Source organism: Triturus cristatus, chromosome 6 (assembly GCF_964204655.1).
Source record: "Triturus cristatus chromosome 6, aTriCri1.1, whole genome shotgun sequence".
Lineage (NCBI taxonomy): Eukaryota > Metazoa > Chordata > Amphibia > Caudata > Salamandridae > Triturus > Triturus cristatus.
In genome coordinates, this window is record NC_140589.1 from 205,529,624 (window position 1) to 205,551,532 (window position 21,909).

The window sequence follows — 21,909 nt, forward strand, 5'->3', positions numbered from 1 at the left end:
TAAAATATTAACTTGGTGCCAAAGGCATCACAGCTATGGCTGTGAAATATTACTCATGCAGAGGCATTCCATTTTGACAAAGCCTTTTTTTTGCATTACTGCCTGATAAACTGTGATGATCACTGCTCATAATCTTGCATATAGTGGCACTAAGGTAATCTCGTCTGATGCCGTCACTTTAACAACACTTGAAATAGTAGCTCAGGTGGATTTTCATTGAACATAATTAGCTCTTATTACAGAAAAGTTTGGAAACCATTGGTCTAGTCAGCAGAGGATAGACAAAAATGTGGTAACACACAACATGTTTAGACATAAAAAAGCTCATGCTGGGGTTGGATTCAGTAGGAAGCGCCTTTTTTCTGGAGGTGTTTACCTCTGTGTGCGAGTGTACGTGCTGTGTGCCTGACAGCAGCTGTCATTACCGGATTTCAGATGTCACAATTAGATTGTGGGAAGTACGCTGATGGGATCCGATTGGAATCAGAAGGGAAAAAAAATGAAAGTCACACAGGACTAACTGCCCAGGTAAGGATTCATATGAAGATCTTCTGACCTTGAGGGTCCCAGATTAGGACCTGCTCCAGGCACTACGGAGGGCCATCTTTACACTTAGCACAGAGAGGGCTTCGGCTCCCAGTTTCATGCGCCATGCAGCAATAGTTCGAAATGTTCACTTAGTTGCCAAATATTGGTTATTCAATATAAGATACTTTGCACAATGCCTAAGAGGAAGGTTAGTATAACTATATCTCTGCAGAAATGGCTGATGTGAAACCTATTAGGGTATAGCGGAGGGAATTGGTAAAATGTGGTTTAGATGAATAATTAAACCACAATTTAGATACTGAACACCCTGATCTTGTATTAAGAACACCCTGAGGAAGCACCTCTGTGGGCTTAGCTCAGGGAATAAGATACTGTACGGTACTAATGACCTTACGTGATGAATATACATCTAGTGACACTAAAACATGTTGTTAATCAACATTATACCCTACACATAGTTTATGTTTAAATAAACATATAGCACATTTGTTATGCTAACGCATTGTGTAGCCATTATTTATTATTGAGCAACTGTCAGGTAACCATAACAGGGCTCAACAAGAATTCTCACAGCGTAAATCTTCTACACCCAGGGTTTGTCAGAGGGAGTAACCAACACCAAAACCCTTCCCTCCCGAGGTAATCTATGAGATTTAATGTAACAAAAAATCTCTCTGTAGGCTTAAATTCAGAATAATACCAATCAGCCTTAAATGCTAATGGGCTTTAACATATGTTTTTTAAAATAAATATGTCATGCCTATTACCTTACGCGTAACTTTTGATAACAAGCAATCAGGCCTATAATTTTCTACGTAGGCTTGTCAGCATAACAAACTATTGTACTTAGCATCAGGTTTCCTCAAGACAGCCATCCAACATCCAGTCATAAAAGTACAAATGTATATAAAAATACAGTTGGCACAGCAGCACACATCTTCTATCCCCACAGTTTGCTCGGGTAGATCAAAACCCTTGCGTACTACAGTAATCTGTTCCTTGCAACAAAGTACCTGCCTTCAGGCTTTACTTCAGTGCAGTTTAAAAACAATCCATCTGTAAACACTCATTGTCTTAACCCCTTCGATGCTTCTGTCGGCCAACGTTCGTCGCGAGCGCTACCTCCGTAGTGCTGCGCACGTCCATTGGCTGACGTGGCCCCGCCCACTTAATTAAACCCCCGCACCGCAGCGGAATTTGCGCCGCGGTTAAACGCATGCTTTCACAATAAATAAGTCAGGCCTAGTGGTTCTGTCATAGCGTTTCAATAATTTAACAGATCAAACCTATGAAATGTGCCATGCTTTTCCCAATGAAATCATGAAGCCTTTACCCTTTAACATTGGCTTTACACTTTACCCAGGACAGGCCTATACAGGTGCACATAAACTGGCAACTACCATTCATACAGTAATAAAATCACAAATATGTAGAAAAATATAACTTGCAAAACAATATATAGCCCATCTCAACAGGGATTAAGAAAAATCATCACAATGAAGCCCCCAGGATTTGCCACAGTGGGTGGTCAACATGAAAACCCTTGCCTTCTACTGTAATCTGTGAGATTCCACAAGATATCCATATGTAAGCTTTAATATTGAGTAATAATTCACAACTAAATGCGACTTTAACATATGCTTTTCAGAATAAATATATAAGGCCTAGTGTCTGTATATAACATTTCATAATTAACAGATCAGGCCTATAGCCAAGATTGTTGGCATGCAACCATAACCAACCCAGTCTTGCAGCATTTAGTATAAAATTTGCCGCAAGCCAAAAAGTGCAATACATGCAGTCTTTTTAGTGGTAGCATAAGATTGGTCCCAATCACATCCTGTACTGAGGGGCGACATACATGAGTAGAGGCTTAGCCTCTCTTTCAGTAGAACTCTGAAACCTCTGTTCTGTTGATCTCTTAAGGTCAGGTGATAGTTAGACTACCAAGCCAAACCTAAAAATCCATGTACGTTAATGTCTGCCCTCCGTCAATCTGTGCTGCTGCCAGAGAAAACACCATAAAAAGTTAAAGCTTAGGCAGATAGATAAAAAAAAAAGGATCACAGTTGTCTGGAGGGCATGCACTTTTTTCTGGAAGCACACAACTTCGGCCCAATCAAAACATTCACTTCTGACTCCCAACATGTGGGCAAAGCAAGCCATTCTCCTGGTGATTTTCACATAACTGTCTTGCGACAGCTGCACTGTTCAGTCACACCATAAAAAGAGTTGGAATTGGACTTTGTCCCACCATCAGTAGTTCATCCAGAACTTCTATTGGCCTTTTGTCAGAAGAAGGCAATACATTCTACAGCAAAATATATCAATGATACCTTTTAGATTCCAGCTTCGGTCAATGATGAGGCTATCTATGTAGGACTTTCGCGATGCAATAGATAAGCTCTTTGGTATGTAACAATAGTTTGATTCTACAATGAGTGACAGCTTTTCAAATGTCAAAAAACAAGTTTTGGGCAGGAGATTAAGCTCCAGTTTTAATGGTTGTTAAATCACATGTTCTGAGATCACAAATCCTGAAAGCTGCCATACAGAAAAAGGCAGTGAAATTAAATAACTGGGTTTCCCATCATCAATTTGCACAGGAAGTTCCATCACAGCACTTCCCAACAGCCAACTGCACAGAATGCGACAATACTTATTTCTCGCAAAAACCATTAAAAAAAACAAATGGACTATTTCCCATCAAGTGCACAAGAGGAGACATCACTGATTTCCTGACAAAAGAAACCTCTTTAAGAAGACACACACAAAGACTTCAGCTCACTAGATTTCCCATCATCCACCTGCACAGGATGTGACATCGTTGTTTTCCTGCCAAAACCATCTTTAAAAGAAAACTGACACATGGACTTTGTTTCCCATCATCCATCTGCACAGGAAGTGACACACTCCCTGCCTTCCTTGTACTCTTCAACTATTTGGGACGTCCCCAGCAAAGGGCAGACACAGACAAGGGAATTTCCTGTTTGAGCCTGTTAGGGCCAGGAGGGGCCTTGGGCCGGAACCAGTTATACTGAATTGTACAATTAAGATAAAATGATGTGCCTCACCCAGTAGCCAATATTGCCAGTTCCCACCTGGACCTAGGCACCTCAAACATCCACATGACAATTACACAACACATAGACACAACCTGTATACATCCCAATAACCACAACTTACCCTCAAACAACAGAACACACATTCCAAATCATGCTCATTAACGGTTGCTCTGCAAACTCCTCCCATCAGACATCACAAGCCATTTCCTGCTGTCAGCAACTCAGACGATCACTTTCCATCTCCCTGCTCGACAGCCTACTAACAAACTAAGGTCAAAATAAAAGCAAAAACCAAACCTTCAGATCCTTCAAAGATTTCTCCATAGACAACCTAATACCTGGACTCAACTCTCATCCTAACATCTGTACATTCAACAATCCTTCAATACTTTTTTTTTTTAAATCCACGCCCCAATTAAAACATGCAAGTGCAAGCCAAAGCCTTCAGCCCCCTGGTATTCTAAAGACCTTGCTGACAATACATCATCTATCTGCAGACAGGAAAAAATTGAAGAAATTAAGAACTTCTGAGGACCTTGTGATAACAAACATCCCTTTGCACCACACGCAGACAGCTCATTAAATCAGCTGAAGCAAAGTACTATGCCCACACCATCAATGAAGCCACCAACCAAAGCAGAACACTTTTCAAGACAATTAAGCTCTACATCAACCCACTGCCAGATCCATCTAGTCCGCACTCTACAGAAAAGTGCAATGACATCAACCTGTTCTTGAGTGGAAAAATACAAAAGATACAATAGCACATCAACAATAGCAAGTCTGCTTCATCTCTTATGCCCAGCCTTTTCTGTAGAGACTGGCAATGGCCATCCTTCAAAGCCCTATCACTTTCAGATCTCACCAACATACTCTACTCCCACAATGCCACTTGCTAGAAAAATGATGGCTTACCCTCACCCTTCATCAACGCTTCTTCTGGGGATAGTCTCTCACCCAACTCACCATTAGCAAAGCCTCTCTCACTCAAGGAATCTTACAAGTAGACAGGCAAGAATCTCCCAGTCCTGAAACAAACAGGAGCAAGATAGAACGAAAGATGGGTAAATAGAAAAGGAAGGGAAGGAAGGCATATTGAATGAATGGAAGGACACATTGGTTGAATGTATGAGTTGTTGGATGTGTGGGTGGGTGAAAGGATGAGTGAATGGATAGGTGGATGGACAGGTGAAAGGATGGCAGATAATAGGGATGGATGGATGAGTAAGTAAATGGATAGGTGGAAGGACGAGGGAGTGAAGGGATAGGTGAATAGACAGATGAAATAATGACAGAGTAAAGGATGTGATGGACAAGTGAGAGGATGGCAGAGTAAAGGGATGGATAGATAGGTGGATGGGCAGGTGAATAGATGGCAGGGTAAAGGGGTGGGTGGATGGGTGAAAGGATGAATGGATGGGTGGATGGCACAGTAGATAGATGGAATGGAGAAAGACTGAATGAAGAATGAAATAATGAATAGATGACAGAATGGAAAGGTAAAAGAGTGGATATCAGTCGGTGGATGGAAGGGTGAAAGGATGAATGGATAGATTCTTGTATGGAAGAAACAAGGGAGCTCTTTTAGGGAAGCCTGGGCTCACTTGCTTGGTTCCATCAGAAATGTAGTTTAAAGCAGGTGGTATTTTAATGTTCCTGGCCGCTCCCTTGCCTCTTGATGTTGCTGGACCTCTCACCTATCTTTAACACAGTCGATCATCCTACCCTGATTCACAGCCTGGAGCCTCAAGTGGATTCACCTTTCTTCTCTGGTTCTCCTCCAACCTTTACAACATATATCAATTTGCTCACATATGCACCACAAGGTCCCCAAAGATCCCCATCACCTGTGGAGTCCTTGAAAGTTCCATATTGTCCCCGTCATCCTCTACATTGAGTTGCTTAGTTCTCTTCTCACAGGTAACAGCATCAAGATTCACCAATACAATAATGATACACAACTCTACCTCAAAGTCTCCTCTGCTTCAGAAAGCCAGTGTCTCAAACAATGCCTGCACATCATCCAGACCTGGATGTTCAACGCCTTCCTGACGCTCAATTCAACCAAATAGATTTCATGTTATTTGCCAAGAACAACAGATAGTAAAAACGTGGCTCATTTACATGAAGCTTGACAACTTCGAAACTCAATTTTCACTGAATGCCAAACTACTTGAATTTACCCTGGCCACCAACTTCACCATCAAGAAAAACTGCCAAAAAACAAAGACATCCTGGTACCAGCTCTATCTTCTAAAGAAAGTCAAATTGTTTTTTTCCAGCAAGTGACTTCAGAACTGTTGTTGAGCTCTCATACTCTCACATCTGGATGGTAGTAATGCTCTACTCTATGGCCTCGAAGGGCCCACACTGGTACACCTCTTAGGGTATCCTACTCATCGTAGCATGTCTTGCATAAAGCTCCTCTGTCCAGCTTGCACTATCGTAAAAAACAGCTGCTTCATTTACTAAGGCATCATGACCGGGAATCCTGTTTAGCTTGCAGATAAGCTCACCATCTCTGGTGGTTCTCGGCACACACACAGCCAGGAAGCCAGCAGACTTCAGACTAAGAAGGATAAAAAAGAAAAAAGGCAGCAGGCTTTTTCCATCTATGCACCCAGTATTTGGAACAACATCCCCATATCCATTACAACTACACCAGTGCTGTTCTAAATTAGGAAATAGTTGAAGATGCACATCTTGAACGAACACTACATCACAATGCATGAATAGTCCACAAATCCCTCCTATTACTTTATGCAGGACTGTATCATGCCCCACTGCCTTCGCAAGTTTCACAATATAGAAATACCTCATACATACCTACATTGCTAGTATATTCCTGTGGTTCCGTAAATTCTGAACCCATTTAATGAAGGTTGTCGTATCGTGATGGTTTTGGTATCAGCGAACCGCGACTGACAAGTGCGGTATGCGTAAGCGGTTTCGTCATGCTACACTGATGGATTCACTGTGTATTTGACGATCTAGTCTGCACCCTTGGGTTCCATTTTGTGCATAACCGCCATTTTGTGGTTGCCCTCACATAGGCTAATGACTTCAGGATGACTGTGGCCAAGCGAGCCTCTAGGGACGCATACACCTTAGCTTGAATTCGTGTTGACTCCTGTTTGACCTGAGTCAACTGACCCTGTTGCCCGAGGCTAAACTTGTTGAGCCAGTACTTTGTTAAGCAGCTGGCCAGATAGAGATCAAAGAGCAGGACATTATTGATTCTATGGCACACGCACACACCCCTCTATCTTGCTTCTCATCTGTTTCTGCTCCTTCCTTTTATGGCCTTATGGCCTAATTATTTATTTGGGTTGAGGTCTTTTATGATGGGCCCGTCCGGCCTGTTCGAGCAAGAATGCTGGGTTTATGCCTTGTCATTGGCGATGGGTTGGATAACTGAAAGTGGGCTTGTCGTTATGTGATGCCTCTGTAAATATCATCCTCTGATTGGTCAAATTTGTGGGTAATTGATGCTAGCCAGGAACTTGGTTTTTGGCATAAAAGACGATGCTCCGCTCTATTATGTTGAGCAGTCTCCTGAGAACATACACCGTGTTGTACTTCTAGGACCTCTGTTACTGGCTGCAGCTAATAAATTTGATCTTTGATGTCAACAGAAGAATCCCGTGTCTCTGTACTCTAAGACAGGTGAACCCGAAGACTTCGGGCGTGTCCCCTGCGCCGCTGGGTTAAAATCCCGGTTCTTCAGTTGGCGCCCAACGTGGGGCGACTTCAGCGGTACTGGTCCAAGCCTGAAGATCGTGAGGAGCTTCGTGTGAAAATTCTGGAGGGAGGCCTACCACTTCATCGACCCCTGTATGTCGTTGTGGTCCGAAAGTCTTTGCTGCGAAGTTCCCCGCATTCCGACGGCTACAAAGGACTGCTGCCCTGACTGTCGCCCTGTCTTGGAGCCCTTTGATGACTTGTAAAGCGAGACGATAGACGGGTCTTCTGGCGTCGTCATCGATATTTCAGTTAAGTATGAGTGGAGCGTCTCCCAGTCCTTAGTTTGTTTTGGTATCCTTCGGGATCGTTTTGATTTGGTACCTGCAGGTCCCAAAGCCGAGGGACTCGTGTATTCATGAGGCTATCGTTTTGATATTCCCTTGAAGTTTGAAGCTAGACTAGTGAGCGAAGATGCCTGGTCTTAGCAGACTTGGAAAGATATTCTGTTATGGTTGTAATAGGGATTCCCGATTTGAGGACTCGTGCCCGGTGCCTCCGATTGGAACTCCGACCTATGAGCTCTATTTAAAACACGGCGTGGGCCCCATCACGTATAATGATGTATGGATTAGGTATACTAGGAAGGATGGTGTCCTAAAATGGCCCCAATATTGTAGTTATGACACGGAGATTTTAGATAATTTAGAAGTCAGACTCTTCAAAAAGAAAGCCCGGCCGGCAATGTTTGACTCTTTCCGCCTTTGGCAAAAAGAAGCCAAACAGAAGGAAATTAAGTTAGCGAAACGAAATAAGCGTGCACGAGGTATGTCGATGGTGCAGGCTGCTATACAGTTTTAGGATAATGAGGAAGAGCAAGAAAGCGAACAGATGTTTAGGCAACGTCAATTAGCGGTAGACAAATGTTATCCAGCTTTGCCGCCTCAACAGCAAGAAGAAAAGAAAGATCTTGCGAAAGATCCTTTAATGTCGTATCTATTAAGTTCACCACCCCCTTATGCTCAGAGTGCTACCGCACCTCCGCCACTTGTAGTTGCGCAACCCCCGGTTGTTTTACCTCCAGTGATTCCTCAGCAGCCAGCTCTCCCTCTACTGGCTACTACTGCTTCGGCGCAGCCTTCTCAAGGGCCGCCATCTTTGCCACCTCCTTCGTCTGCTACTCCTATACCTGTGTTGTCTGTTCCCTCTGTCACTGTTCCGACTTCGGTTCCTTCTCATTCTGCTTTGTCTCCTGTTCTTTTGTCAGCTTCTCCTTCTGCCCGACGGAGGATGACTGATGCGGTTGCTAGTCTTTTTTCTCCTCTAATGGGTTCATTGGGTATGTCTCCTGCTGTAGAGCGTAAGCAATTGCGTAGTCAATTGCCTGGTCCTGATGAACGGACAGTGTTCGATCACTTGGCGCGTAAATGGGTTACCTTTCCTTCGCACTATGATCTTGAGGGTGTTATGGATGTTTTCCGTCAATGGGAAGCACCGAAACAGAGATACGTATTTGATATGATGTGTTCTTTCCTTCGTGAACAGTGGGAAGATAGTGAGGTAGGGCAGACTCCGCTTGAGTTGTTCCGTGTGCGGTCCGAGTTTGCGAAAGGAACTATAGTGGGTCTCGATGTTGAAAGAGCAGTCGCGACATTGTTGTCGTTTAGGAGTGAGTTTCCTTCTAAGTTATTATTTGAGCCCGATTCTTCAGTTAGGAGAATGGCGCGTCAATATCCGATGCGTGAGGTTCCTCCCGTTTGGAGACCTGGTGATGCGAATGCTAATCCACCTGTTCTGGCACATTTCCAGCGCGTTTGGGTACATGTTCCATGGAAGCGTGCCGAAGTCCTAGCTCTAAAGCAGACTCTGCCTGATCCACGTAAAAATTCTGCGGGGTTTTATAAGGAGCTATCTCAGACTGCGGGTTCATGTATTATGAATTTGGCTGATATAGATATGTTATTTGGGAATGTTGTTCCACAGCCTATATGGAGTAAGATTCGTCATACGGATCATGCGCAGGAATTAGGTGATATATGGAATAATCTTAGAACTGCAGATGAAAGACAAATAGGTGGTGCTAAACCGGAGAATGTGATTGCTGATCTCCCTGGTAGAATTATTGATTATATGAAGACTTTGATGCCTGCTATGCGTGTCAATTGGGACAAGTTGTCTGCATGCAAGCAGAAGAAAGACGAAACTGTGTCCGACTTTTTCACTCGATTTGAAGAGACATTTGCAGACCACAGTGGTCAAGACATGAGTACAGAAGGTGGTCAAAGGTTGTTCGTTGAAAAGTTTGTGCATAATTTGCTTCCCGAGTTGTGCAATAGGTTGAAGGACTCTGAAAGTGCCTGGGCTGTTTCTTCGTCAGCACAGATATTGGCTATTGCCCAATACTATGAGAATAGAAATAAGGATGAGATAGAGAAAGCGGATAAAAAGACTAAGGAATTGAAGACTAAGGTTCTTTTGCAGCAAGTATACCCGCCTCGCAATACCCAGCGTGATTATCAGCAACCCCAACAATATCAGAGAAACTCGCAAAGGTTCGAGTCTTCTCAACAACATTTTTCTGTAGGCCCTAATCAGTGTGCGTATTGCAAAGAAGAGGGTCACTTCAAGAATAGTTGCCCGATTTTATTACAGCGCACGAATGGTGTTTCTGGTATGAGAGGTCAAGCTGTTCAACAAGCTCCGCGAGGTCGAGGACGTGGTATGTCTCAGATTGCGCGTTCCTTGCCTCCGCAGAATTCGATGAATTGTTTTGATCAACAGAATGGCACGCCTGGTAGGACGGCTCAGTATTATGCGGACGATTATTACGTTGAAGGTGAGCATATGGAAGGTAATGATTGCTAGGACAGCCACAGACAAAGAGAGGGAGTCGTTTCAGTTCCAGTAGATCAGAGTGGACCTTATGTTGAAGTGATTGCATCAGGTGTGTCAGAGCCTTTTCTGTTGGATACTGGTGCTGCGCAGAGTTCTATCATGCACTCTAAACTCCCTGGCGCACCTTTGTCTGGCTCAACGAATGTTTCAGTAGGTTTTTCTGGCGCCCTGGTTAGAAATCCGATTTCTAGTCCTTTGTCTCTTTCTGTTGGACCTTGTGACTTCGAAGCACCCCTCATTCTGACGACAGGTTGTGGTGAGAACTTGTTGGGATTGGACTTGTTGAAGAGATTGTATGCGACGCTTTATTGTTCTCCTTCAGGAGTGCAGCTTACATTGGGAAGAGAGTGATCTCTCCGATGTATTTGGCTAAAGACCAACTTCCAGCTGAATTGTCTTCTCTTCCTGATTCTCTTTGGGCTACTGGTCCTAATGATATGGGTCTCTTGGAGATTCCGCCATATGTTGTGACATTGAAGGCGAATGCTAGACTGCCACGCATTCCACAGTATCGTATCTCAAGTGATGGTGAAAGAGCACTCTTGGCGATCATCTCTGATCTGATTGGGAAAGGTGTGATTGAGGAAACGAGAGGTAATGTGTGCAATAGTCCGGTTTTGCCTGTTCTGAAAAGAACCGATTCTTCACAACCTCCTGTATATAGGTTTGTGATCGATCTCCGCGAGGTGAATAAGATCGTTGTTCCACAATTCCCTGTTGTGCCTGATATCACCGCTTTACTGACTTTGATTCCGGCTACAGCCACGTGGTTTTCGGTGATTGATTTGAAGAATGCTTTCTTCAGCATCCCGATTGCCGCGGAGAGTAGAGATATTTTTGGCTTCTCTTTAGGAGGCCGAAGTTTCCGGTTTCAACGCGCTCCTCAAGGCTATTGTGAGAGTCCATCGATCTAGTCAAGCTTTGAAGACGCAACTTGATTTGTTGGTTTTGCCTGATGGTGCCGTCCTTATTCAGTATGTTGACGATCTATTAGTCGCTGCTGACAATGAAGAGACTTGTAGAGAGGCTACTCTGTCGTTGTTACGTCACTTGTCTGATTTCCATCATAAGGTTTCTCTTTCAAAGTTGCAGTATTGCCGACAAGAAGTTACCTACTTAGGTCACCTCTTATCGAAGGAGGGAAGAAGATTGACCCCAGAAAGAATTCAAGCGATTGCAAAAATGAGTGTGCCTACGACACAGACAGAAGTGCGTGCATTTCTAGGTATTACATCGTACTGTAGACAGTGGATTGCTAATTTTTCGTTGCTTGCAAAACCTTTGATAGCCCTTACTATTAAGGATACTCCGAATCCTATTCCTTGGACTGACGAATGTCAGAAGAGTTTTTCAGAATTGCGTGATGCCCTGTGTTCGGCTCCTGTGTTGGGTACTCCCGATTACAGTAAACCTTTCACATTGTATGTCCACGAGAGAGAGGGATGTGCATTGTCAGTTTTGACTCAACAGTTTGGCGATAAGCAACGCCCATGTATTTTTCGTCGACTTTGGATCCGGTAGCCAGAACGTTGCCAAGTTGTTTGAGAGCTACAGCGGCAGCGGCTGTTTCAATCCGACAGTCTGCTGGTTTGGTGATGGACAATACACTGATTGTGATGGTTCCACATGCAGTGGATACCTTGTTGAACCGTACCAAGACACAGCACTTAACTAGTGCTCGGTTGTCAGGTTACGAATTGACCTTGTTAGCAAGTCATGTACATATAAAGAGATGCAACACGTTGAACCCAGCCACGTTGTTGCCGATTTCAACTGAGACAGATGATACCGAACAGCATGATTGTTTTCTTAGGACTGAGGAAGAAACGAAAGGGAGGATAGACCTTAGGGACACTCCTCTTGCAGAATGTGATGGTACTTTATGGGTTGATGGTTCGTGCTTCAAGCTTCCGAATGGTGATACGACTGCGGCATATGTGGTTACGACTTTGCATACGATTGTTGAAGCTGCTCGTATCCCACATAATTCAGCACAAGCGGCAGAGTTGATTGCATTGACAAGAGCGTGTGTGTTGTCGAAAGGGAAAAGAGTGACTGTGTACACCGACAGCCAGTATGCGTTCAGAGTTGCTCTTAGCTTTGGACGATTGTGGAGAGAACGTGGGTTTCTGACTTCGCATGGGACCAAGATCCAACATGGTCAATTGGTGAATGAACTTCTTGAATCTCTTACTCTGCCGTTGCAAGTTGCGATCGTGAAATGCAGTGCGCATAAGAAAGTCACGGATGATGTTGGTCGTGGTAATGCGTTTGCAGATGAAGTCGCGAAAGAGACTGCGAGAGATGTGATGAGTCGAATGTATGTTGCGGGTTCGGCGAGATGGGTTCCAGATAGAAGTATGTGTTAAGATACGATTGAGAGTGTGAAATCCATCCAAGCTGAAGCTACAGAGAAAGAGTTGAATGAATGGAGAGAAAGCAAGGGTAAATTGGACTCGAATGGTTGTTGGGTTGAGTTGTCAGAGCATCAGCGATGGTTGTTGCCTGATGCGTATGTACTTCCAGTGGTTACGATGGCACATGGAATGGCCCATATCAGTGTGAAAGGGATTTGTAAGTTGCTGGCCCCAGTATGGCAAAATGCTGGAATTCCTAAGTGTGCAGAGAATTTGGTCAAGAACTGTATGGTTTGTTTGAGGTACAATCCTGGTAAGGGAACTCCAACTCCAGCTGGTCATTTTGCTCCTCCCACGTATCCGTTTGAGGCTTTGCAGCTAGATTTGATCCACATGGAGAGGTGCAACAACCTGAAGTATGTCTTACTGGTTGTTTGCTCTTTTCTAGATGGATGGAAGCCTACGCTTTGAAGGACAATACTGCCTTGTCCACAGCTAAAGCCCTTATTAAGGAATTTTTCCCTAGGTATGGGTTGCCAAGAATGGTCTGGAGTGACAATGGGAGTGAATTTGTGGGTCAAGTGATGAAGAGAGTGTGTGATGGGTTAGGAATCCGGCAGAAGTTCCACGCTGCCAATCATCCCCAGTCAGCTGGTCTAGTTGAGTGCTACAATGGCACGTTAAAATTGAAATTGGCCAAAATTCAAGCGAGCTCTGGTCTACAATGGCCTGATGCTTTGCCGTTAGCCCTTCTGTCCACAAGAATGACTGTGCATTCGCGAATGGGTCTGAGTCCTTATGAGGTTGTGTTTGGTCGCCCGGCAAATATTTGGGGAGTGCCGCGGCCGACAAAATTTAGTGAGATAGAACACCCTGTATTGCTTGACTACCTGTACGAATTGACGGCTAAATTGCGTGTTCTGCATCAACAGGTTTATGATACTTTGCCACAGGTTTCTGAAGATCCAGGGCACACCATTGAACCTGGCGCGTGGGTGCTCGTGAAGAATTATCAGCGTACCAAGAACGAGCAGCCCCGCTGGACAGGACCTTACCTGGTTTTATTATCTACCCGTTCTGCGGTACGAGTGCACGGTAAAAAGAACTGGATTCACGGCGTACATTGTAAGAGGGCCCCGTTGCCTCTGCCGTACGACCGGTGGGTCCAAAAAGGACTTCCTGATTCTGAGACTGAGACCGAGCCTCGTTTTCTGCCTTTCAGCGATGCCCGTTTGATTGGAACAAACACTGAGCCAGAAAGCGATAATCTTCTTCAAGAAGCTGTGCCTCCATCGAACCGTTTGAACACTGTTAAACCTAAGCTACTTTTCGGAGAACAGACATTGCCTGGCAAAGAGCGTTATAATTTGCGACCAAGAGTCGCGGGACAAATAACAAATTGAGTTCCTTCTTTGTTTTCTTTTAAGGTTAGCTCCCCTCCGAGAAACTATTTTGATTTTTGTTTTTCGAACCACCATCCGGGTTCAGCTGTAGGGTCGCGGTGCCAAGTCCTTGGAGTGCAAGCTGAAGACGTTAGGTCGACGGTTCTGGTTGGTCTAAGGGCGTTCCCTGGGCCGACAGGCACATTCCTTAGCACGGAACACCCATCCGCCGCGAGCAGCACGATTAGAGGATGGAGTTTTTCGGGATGGACAGACCTACTAAAAGAATGAGCTTCAAGAACGAAATGTGTATAATAATGAGTAGAAAACGTTTTTTGATATTATGTCTGTTTATACTGTTTAGTTTAATGATATTTTTAATCGGATATGTGACATTCTCTATTCAAGTAACATTCATGCCCACTGCACAACCCATGCCTCCTCCTACTGTTTCTTCGCATTCTTTTCACCCTCTGCCCGAACATGAGTCCATTAGGAGAATGGAATTCGCTAATAATTCCTTTGTTCAGCTTCTGCACCAACACCAGCTAGTAGTGAACACAACTAATTGTTGGGTGTGTGGCCTTATGCCCCATACTACCGATAAAGGTATTCCTTACCTGGTCCTGCCATTTAGCTACAATGCTTCTGTGTGGGCATACAGAACAATGTTCATTTATGCCCGTGGAGTCAACCCCCTACGTTCTGTGAAGGATAATCCGAAGAATAGTGCTCTGGTCAAGGGAATAGTCGACATGATTAGAGGAATAGGTTCTTATGAGACTATCCCGAGAGATGAGACGCTAGCGTATATTGGATGGAACGTTACTGGATATGGAGCTAGTCTGAGTGGGAACCAGCGAGCGAAGAGATCCTCTCCGATTTGGATAGTACCCCATCAGGGTCATTACTGTCTGCAAGGTAATGGCAAGAATCCTGGAGCTCAGCTAGGGAAGAGTGTTTGCATTGAGACATATGTTTTTGCATCCCAGACTTCCCCACCGTTTCTAGCAGCTAAGGGTACCTACTTAATTTGCCATGACAGAGCATATACATGGTTGCCCCCTGATTTCTCGGGCACATGTCTTGTCTCGTTCTTGTTACCTCCTACATTTACAGCTGCGGCAGATTACCACAAGATGAGAGTCGTTAGAGGTGTCTTCAGAAAGGAAGATACCGCAGGACAAGAATTGGGAGATTTCTTGAAGGGTTTTCTGCCGTTTTGGGGACCTATGGTTAACAGCAGGAACATACGGCAATTGACAAGAGTAGTTGAGTCCACCATAGTCGAGACTGCCGGCGTCCTTAGTAATTTGACTGCTGAGCTCCAGTCGGATCGCCTTACGCCTTATGACTCTTCAGAACAGAGTTGCGTTAGATGTCATACTTGCAGATAGAGGAGGGGTCTGTAAATTGATCCAATCAAGCTGTTGTGTTTTCATTCCAGACAACGCTCCGACAGTTTTCCAAGCCATCTCCAAGCTACATAAGCTCTCCGAGTCCGTACATGTGGAAGAAGGAGAGTGGTCGTTAATGGGATGGTTCTGGGGATTGTTATCCACCTGGGGATGGAAGATTCTGATGGTCATTGGGATGGTATTAGCTATCCTTTTCCTGTTCTGTCTTTGTATACAGTGTGCTCCTGCTATCTGTGGCCTTTTTGCTACCTCGTGTTCGAGGAGATCTGTCCAGAGGGAGTTACTTAGTACCAGGATGATGCTACAGCAACATCTCAATGATCTGATGAACATAGACCTGGATTCAGATTGACGTGAGTTTAGGTTATTGCCTATGTAAGGGCAAAAGGAGGGTCTGTGGTTCCGTAAATTCTGAACCCATTTAATGAAGGTTGTCGTATCGTGATGGTTTTGGTATCAGCGAACCGCGACTGACAAGTGCGGTATGCGTAAGCGGTTTCGTCATGCTACACTGATGGATTCACTGTGTATTTGACGATCTAGTCTGAGCCTTGGGTTCCATTTTGTGCATAACCACCATTTTGTGGTTGCCCTCACATAGGCTAATGACTACAGGATGACTGTGGCCAAGCGAGCCTCTAGGGACGCATACACCTTAGCTTGAATTCGTGTTGACTCCTGTTTGACCTGAGTCAACTGACCCTGTTGCCCGAGGCTAAACTTGTTGAGCCAGTACCTTGTTAAGCAGCTGGCCAGATAGAGATCAAAGAGCAGGACATTATTGATTCTATGGCACACGCACACACCCCTCTATCTTGTTTCACATCTGTTTCTGCTCCTTCCTTTTATGGCCTTATGGCCTAATTATTGATTTGGGTTGAGGTCTTTTATGATGGGCCCGTCCGGCCTGTTCGAGCAAGAATGCTGGATTTATGCCTTGTCATTGGCGATGGGTTGGATAACTGAAAGTGGGTTTGTCGTTATGTGATGCCTCTGTAAATATCATCCTCTGATTGGTCAAATTTGTGGGTAATTGATGCTAGCCAGGAACTTGGTTTTTGGCATAAAAGACGATACTCCGCTCTATTATGTTGAGCAGTCTCCTGAGAACATACACCGTGTTGTACTTCAAGGACCTCTGTTACTGGCTGCAGCTAATAAATTTGATCTTTGATGTCAACAGAAGAATCCCGTGTCTCTGTACTCTAAGACAGGTGAACCCGAAGACTTCGGGCGTGTCCCCTGCGCCGCTGGGTTAAAATCCCGGTTCTTCATTCTTGACGTGAGTCTTCATACTGTAGTTAGGAACACAATACTAATGCCCAACAGACACAGTTGAACACGAGAGGAAAAGAAGTCTCACTGGTTTTCACTGTGATATTATGAGTTGAACATCAAAGGAAGAGATAACTGATCTTTCAAGTGAACTAGGCAAGAGCATTCCCAGACAATCTACGCCTGTTTTGAGACTGATTCTTTTGCTTATGAATGGACTGTGTGAGGATACCTAGAGAACAGTCAGTGGCGGAATAGAGTGTTGATGCAACAGGCAGACCAAGAATTACATTTTCTGGGAGGGTAGTTTAGAGACTTTCAGTTAAGCTATATGTGGTCATCAATGCTTTTCCTCATTGATTCTTTGCGAGTTGTTGACCGACAATCAGTGCTTAATTTGAACCAGTGGTTCCTGGTGGGGATCACCGGGACTTATTTTTGGGGACCTGCACTTAGTGTTTTTCCGCATCAGACATGTACCAATAGCAAGGGAATGGAAAAATGGACAAAACGGAAAGACTGAGGCATAGAGATGAAAAATCCAGCACCAAGACACAAAGCAGGAACCTGCAAGAATGAGGATACATTGGGAGGGAGTGCCTGGTAGTGGCTTAAAGAGGCCTGAGGTGAAGTGAAGCCTACTCATCTTTGGTATTCGGCATGCTGACATTTTATTACATCGGCCAAAGGCATCTGGGCACCGGCACTCATTCATTTACAAATTAGGCACTGATGACAATGGATGTTAAGCCTGTGTGAGAATAACTTTTTGTAGCATCTCCAGTCTTGGCTGGGACTTTTTCCAATTCTGCATGAGGTTTCTCATTATGTCTCAGAGATTTACCTTATTTCCTTGCTATAGTCGAAAGAGTTTTGTATAACGCTATCCAGGTGCCTCTCCAACAAAAAAGATTTAAACATAAATATGGGTTAACACAACTGTTGCCCAATCAAATGCCTGAAAGTACAAAGGCATTGAGGAGAAGCACTAGGGTCACCACACTACTGGACCCAAACTACGCACTGTGTACACCCATTTAGCACTAGTCCCTCAGAATAGTGAGGTAGAACAACACACGGCTTACTCAGCAAAGTAGGGTAGGATCGAAACTCAGAACAGAACATAAAACGTACTAAATCAATGTCCAGCTAGAACTTGTAAACACACAACTAAGTACTAAACATAAAATTACAAATGCACGCTATGAACACCATAACCCTCTAGCTCCTTCTGAATGAAAGATGTGTATAAGAAAGTCCCTCAGTATTTAACAAAGTAAAGACCATTCCTAATTCCTATGGTGTTTGTCATGAAGTTTACAATGTAAAACTCCTTCCTACTGTATTTGTCAGAGTTCGGACACCGATAGTCCCTTTCTTACTGTATTTGTCAGAGAGTACACAATATAAAACCCATTCCAACTGTATTTGTCACAGGTTACACCAAGTAAAGCTCCTGCCTATTGTATTTCACATGGGGTGCGTTAACAATGGCTTTAGCAGTTAAGAAGAATGGAAGTACTTCTAACAGGAATCTCAAAACTGCTATCGAACCAAATGTCTGTAGAGAAGAGAATGTGGCCTAACGGCTAGAGCAGTCGACCTCAAAGCTGGGGAACAAGGTTTCAGTCTCTGCAGGGACGCTCAACATCCTGTGATTCCGGACAAATCACTTAATCTCCTTGTACCTAACAAAAGAATATGTCCGTCTGTAACGTAACTGGTGCCCATGGAAAGCGCTCTGATACCTTTGGGTCAAGTTCGCGCTATACAAAACCCTGGAAAAAAAGAAGACCAAAGTGTGGCAGAGCCAAAGCCCGTCTCATTACTACTTTCACAGCACGTTTTTGGAGGATAACCTGTCATATGGCAACAGCCTAGCTGTTCCTGGCCAGGACTAAAAAGTGGAAGAAAACAAAAGGGGTCTTTCAGACCACTTCAGGAGTCTGAGGGAAGAGAGGAAGAGAAAGAGGAAGAGAGGAAGAGAAAGAGAAAGAAAGGGAGGTGCAAGTAGAGAGATAGAGCCCGACATAATTGAACATGGGTATGAAGTAAAAAGGCCACAAAATAAGGGGCAGAGAAGTTTCATAAAACAGAGAGTGGGAGAAGAAGATAAGTCCGTTTTGGAGTAAGGAAGTAGACAAAGGCAAAAAGGGAGGAGTGGGTAATGTGTGTGCTTGTAATTTTCAAGCTAGTACCTGAAAAGACATGAGGAGATCAAGGAATAAGTGGTTAAAGTCGGACAAGAAATTTTGAAGGCTGTTGGGATAAACAAAGTCCCTAGCAGGGAATTAGAAGTGCAGGAAATATATGTAAGGGGAGTAGTGATGGGCATTCCACTTAATTAACCCCAACTATTCACCTAATGTCTTCAAAGTGACTCTTTCTTTCCACTCGCTTTTATCCTTAAGGTCAGTGAAGAGCCCTGAGCTTCGCTAACCAGCTGACCCCAAACTAGGAATTGTACCATTGACTATTGAATGAGGACATTAATAAACATAAATGCACCAGTTCATGGCAATGAAATATAGACTACATTCCCCAACACTACTCATATCTGTCCATAGATATATAAGCCTTTATTAAACTATACATTGACAATTATCTTACAAAGCTTTTCCAGACAGTCGCGTGATCAAATCCCGTAGGCAACTTCATCTCGGTGAAGCAGTTATTGGCATTGGATTTCTGTCTTAAGTCTTATGTCAGTGAACAATACAGCAATGACCTTCTGTTTTAAGGAGGAAAATGAAAGAGCACATGATGCTCCTCTGTCTGGACAACGCATGCATGGCCTTTACCATTGAAGCATTAGACACCACTGATACCAATTGAGCTTTTTGTTGCATACTCACAAAAGCTTAACTGTCGACTTTCGCAGAACTCTGAATATTGTGCCGAATCCATCAATCGGGTTTGTCTCTCAGCTCTCTACAAAAGAGAAAGAGAATTTTGCTCATTAGCCAAATCACATTTAGCACAGGTTAAAAACCATTAACACATTTCCAAAGTTCAGCAAGAGCAATAAGCTAGAGTTAGCTGTGTTAGGCTGGAAATGAAGCAATAAAATTATTCTTTTAGAATCAAAGTAGTATAACGTAGACCACAGTGGCTAGACAAAGATTTCTTCGACTACATTAGGAATTTATAGTCCTGGTCTCTATAAATGTTAAATTTGCCCCGCTGACACACCTACCCTGCTGCAATTTGAAAATAGTCAGGTTTCCCATGGACATCAGAAGTTAACAAGCATTTACAATGCAATGGTCTCGGCATTGGTAAAGTTAGAGCTATTGGCATTGCTCATGACATTATGTTTGTTTATGTTTTTGTTTTTAAAACATTTAAAGAAACGGCATTGTCATGAGCAATGCCAATAGCTCTAACTTTACCAATGCCGAGACTGTTGCATTGTAAATGCTTGTTTTGGTGGGCACAGGGAGTTTAAATTTGCCCAAATTCACAGGCTGTTGAACCGACAGACACAAAGCTGATTTCCCGCTCCAAAGTCGGCAGCTCTGACCGTTTGGCCACAGGTAAGCAGTGGTAAGCAGTGCTGTAATCATCTTCTAGTCAAAGTTAGCGACTTTTTTAAATCTTCAACGTGAACACGTTGTACGCACAGTATATCTTTATTTGGGCACGAACATGTATATCAACACGAGCAATGTTGAAGATTATCAAGGTTATATCGATTGCGCCAAGATGTATGCCATATATAAAAAATCAATAAAACGTTTTTTTTGTTTATTTATTAATTTAAGCCACCTGTAACGTTTATCGGAAGCGGAGCATTGGTACCTTTCAAACATGGCCGCGAAGCTTCCCGAACCTTGCGAGAAGCACCCTAAGCCGCCATCTTGGGAAGTATCTCGGTCTCCCGACCCCACCCCCACGCTCGGATTGTTGTCTTGACAACCGACACCGGCCGGGTACTCTGCTTTGCCGGAGGTTTCTGGAAGGATTGTGTCGTCGCTGTGAGAATATTCTGGGTGCGTGACGTTACGGGTCCAGAATCTTCTTGCTGCCGGAATCTAAAGGGGTTTCCTAGAGGCAGTTGGTGCTGTCAGACAGAGCGAGCGCAGCGGGCGAGTCAAGGAGAGGAGGCGAAGTGTATCTTTCCCGAAGTATTCCTGCGTTTATCCTGCGAGGCATTGGCTCTTTGTGCTAAGAGAGAACTTCTTAAAGAGTATTTTGAAAGGGTGCGGCAGAAGGTCACTGTCAATTCAAAGGAGTCAGAAAAAGGTATGAACTAACCTCTCCAGTTTTAACCCATGGCAGAAACCCTCACGAGCATAGGCAAAGTACTTAGCCTTTGACTTTAATAGCCCTGTTGGAGTAAGAGCGTAATTGTCCTTTGTCGGTCAACTACAGGTCTCCAGCATTTAGTGATTATTCACGCAATAAATATTTTAGTCTGGTATAATAAAAGTAGTATCGTGGAAGGGTGGAGTAAGAGACTGATAAGGTTATTCTGGCTCTTAGATTTGTACTCGTAGCGAGCGATAAACTGTATGCGCACTCTCTTTTGTGATTACGATTCCACGAAAGTGACATTCAAAGTTGACCCAAATGACTCTGTAACCTTTCTACACCCTCTTACGTTATTCATTTAATTACTTATTTGTTCAATTATGATTTTCACCTGTATCTTCTGTATCTAAGACCGTAAATGTTATTCACCAAGTACACGGCGTAAGTAGGAGTGTAGTAAACAAAATAAGCTAAAGTCTGAATGATAGTGGGCAGCGGATTGTACGCTCCCCCACGCGCACTTTTGGGGTGTTTAATGGAGATGTGTTAGCATTAGCAAGTAGAGCTACGGAGCCAAGTTCATCATGGTGGTGCATCTGAGGACATGTGGATAAGGGGTGCGAGCTGTGGCCCAACGGAGTTTACTTTGACGGATGTAATTTCAGTGTTTAAGAAAATGGGGGGGGGTGTCTTATTTTAGCAACCTGGCTGGTGGTCTTGATCTTTTTGTGTCTGCTTTCCTCATATGGCAGTTGGACCGGGCGCAATGTGTATAGAAGAAAGACCATTTATTTTGTTGCTGGGTTTTAACACATTTAGAGTGGCACTGTGGCATTTTCAACCATGTGATAATCTTGCGGCTGAAAATCTCAGGGGCTTGTGACTCGGGGCGAGAGCATGTGACGTTACGGCCAGAGCTGTCGACTTTGTAACTGGCGATACAGAGTGTAGCCTCGGCTGAACATCCTGTAATTCTGGGCAAACCACTTAATAACCCCGCACTTACATAAGATAACAAGGCAGAGCAAAAGAC

The 21,909-nt window shown here is 44.0% G+C and overlaps 1 protein-coding gene across 5 annotated transcripts in view; it reads right to left on the bottom strand.

Annotated features, from left to right (window-relative positions):
* SUPT3H (SPT3 homolog, SAGA and STAGA complex component) overlaps positions 1–21,909 on the bottom strand; it is a 2,245,889-nt gene that overhangs the window by 654,888 nt on the left and 1,569,092 nt on the right. For all 5 annotated transcript variants that reach the window (XM_085610529.1, XM_085610533.1, XM_085610532.1 and 2 more), the window contains one exon: positions 19,478–19,553. In XM_085610529.1, coding sequence (XP_085466655.1) covers positions 19,478–19,553 — 76 coding nt within the window. The remainder of the gene's footprint in view (positions 1–19,477; positions 19,554–21,909) is intronic.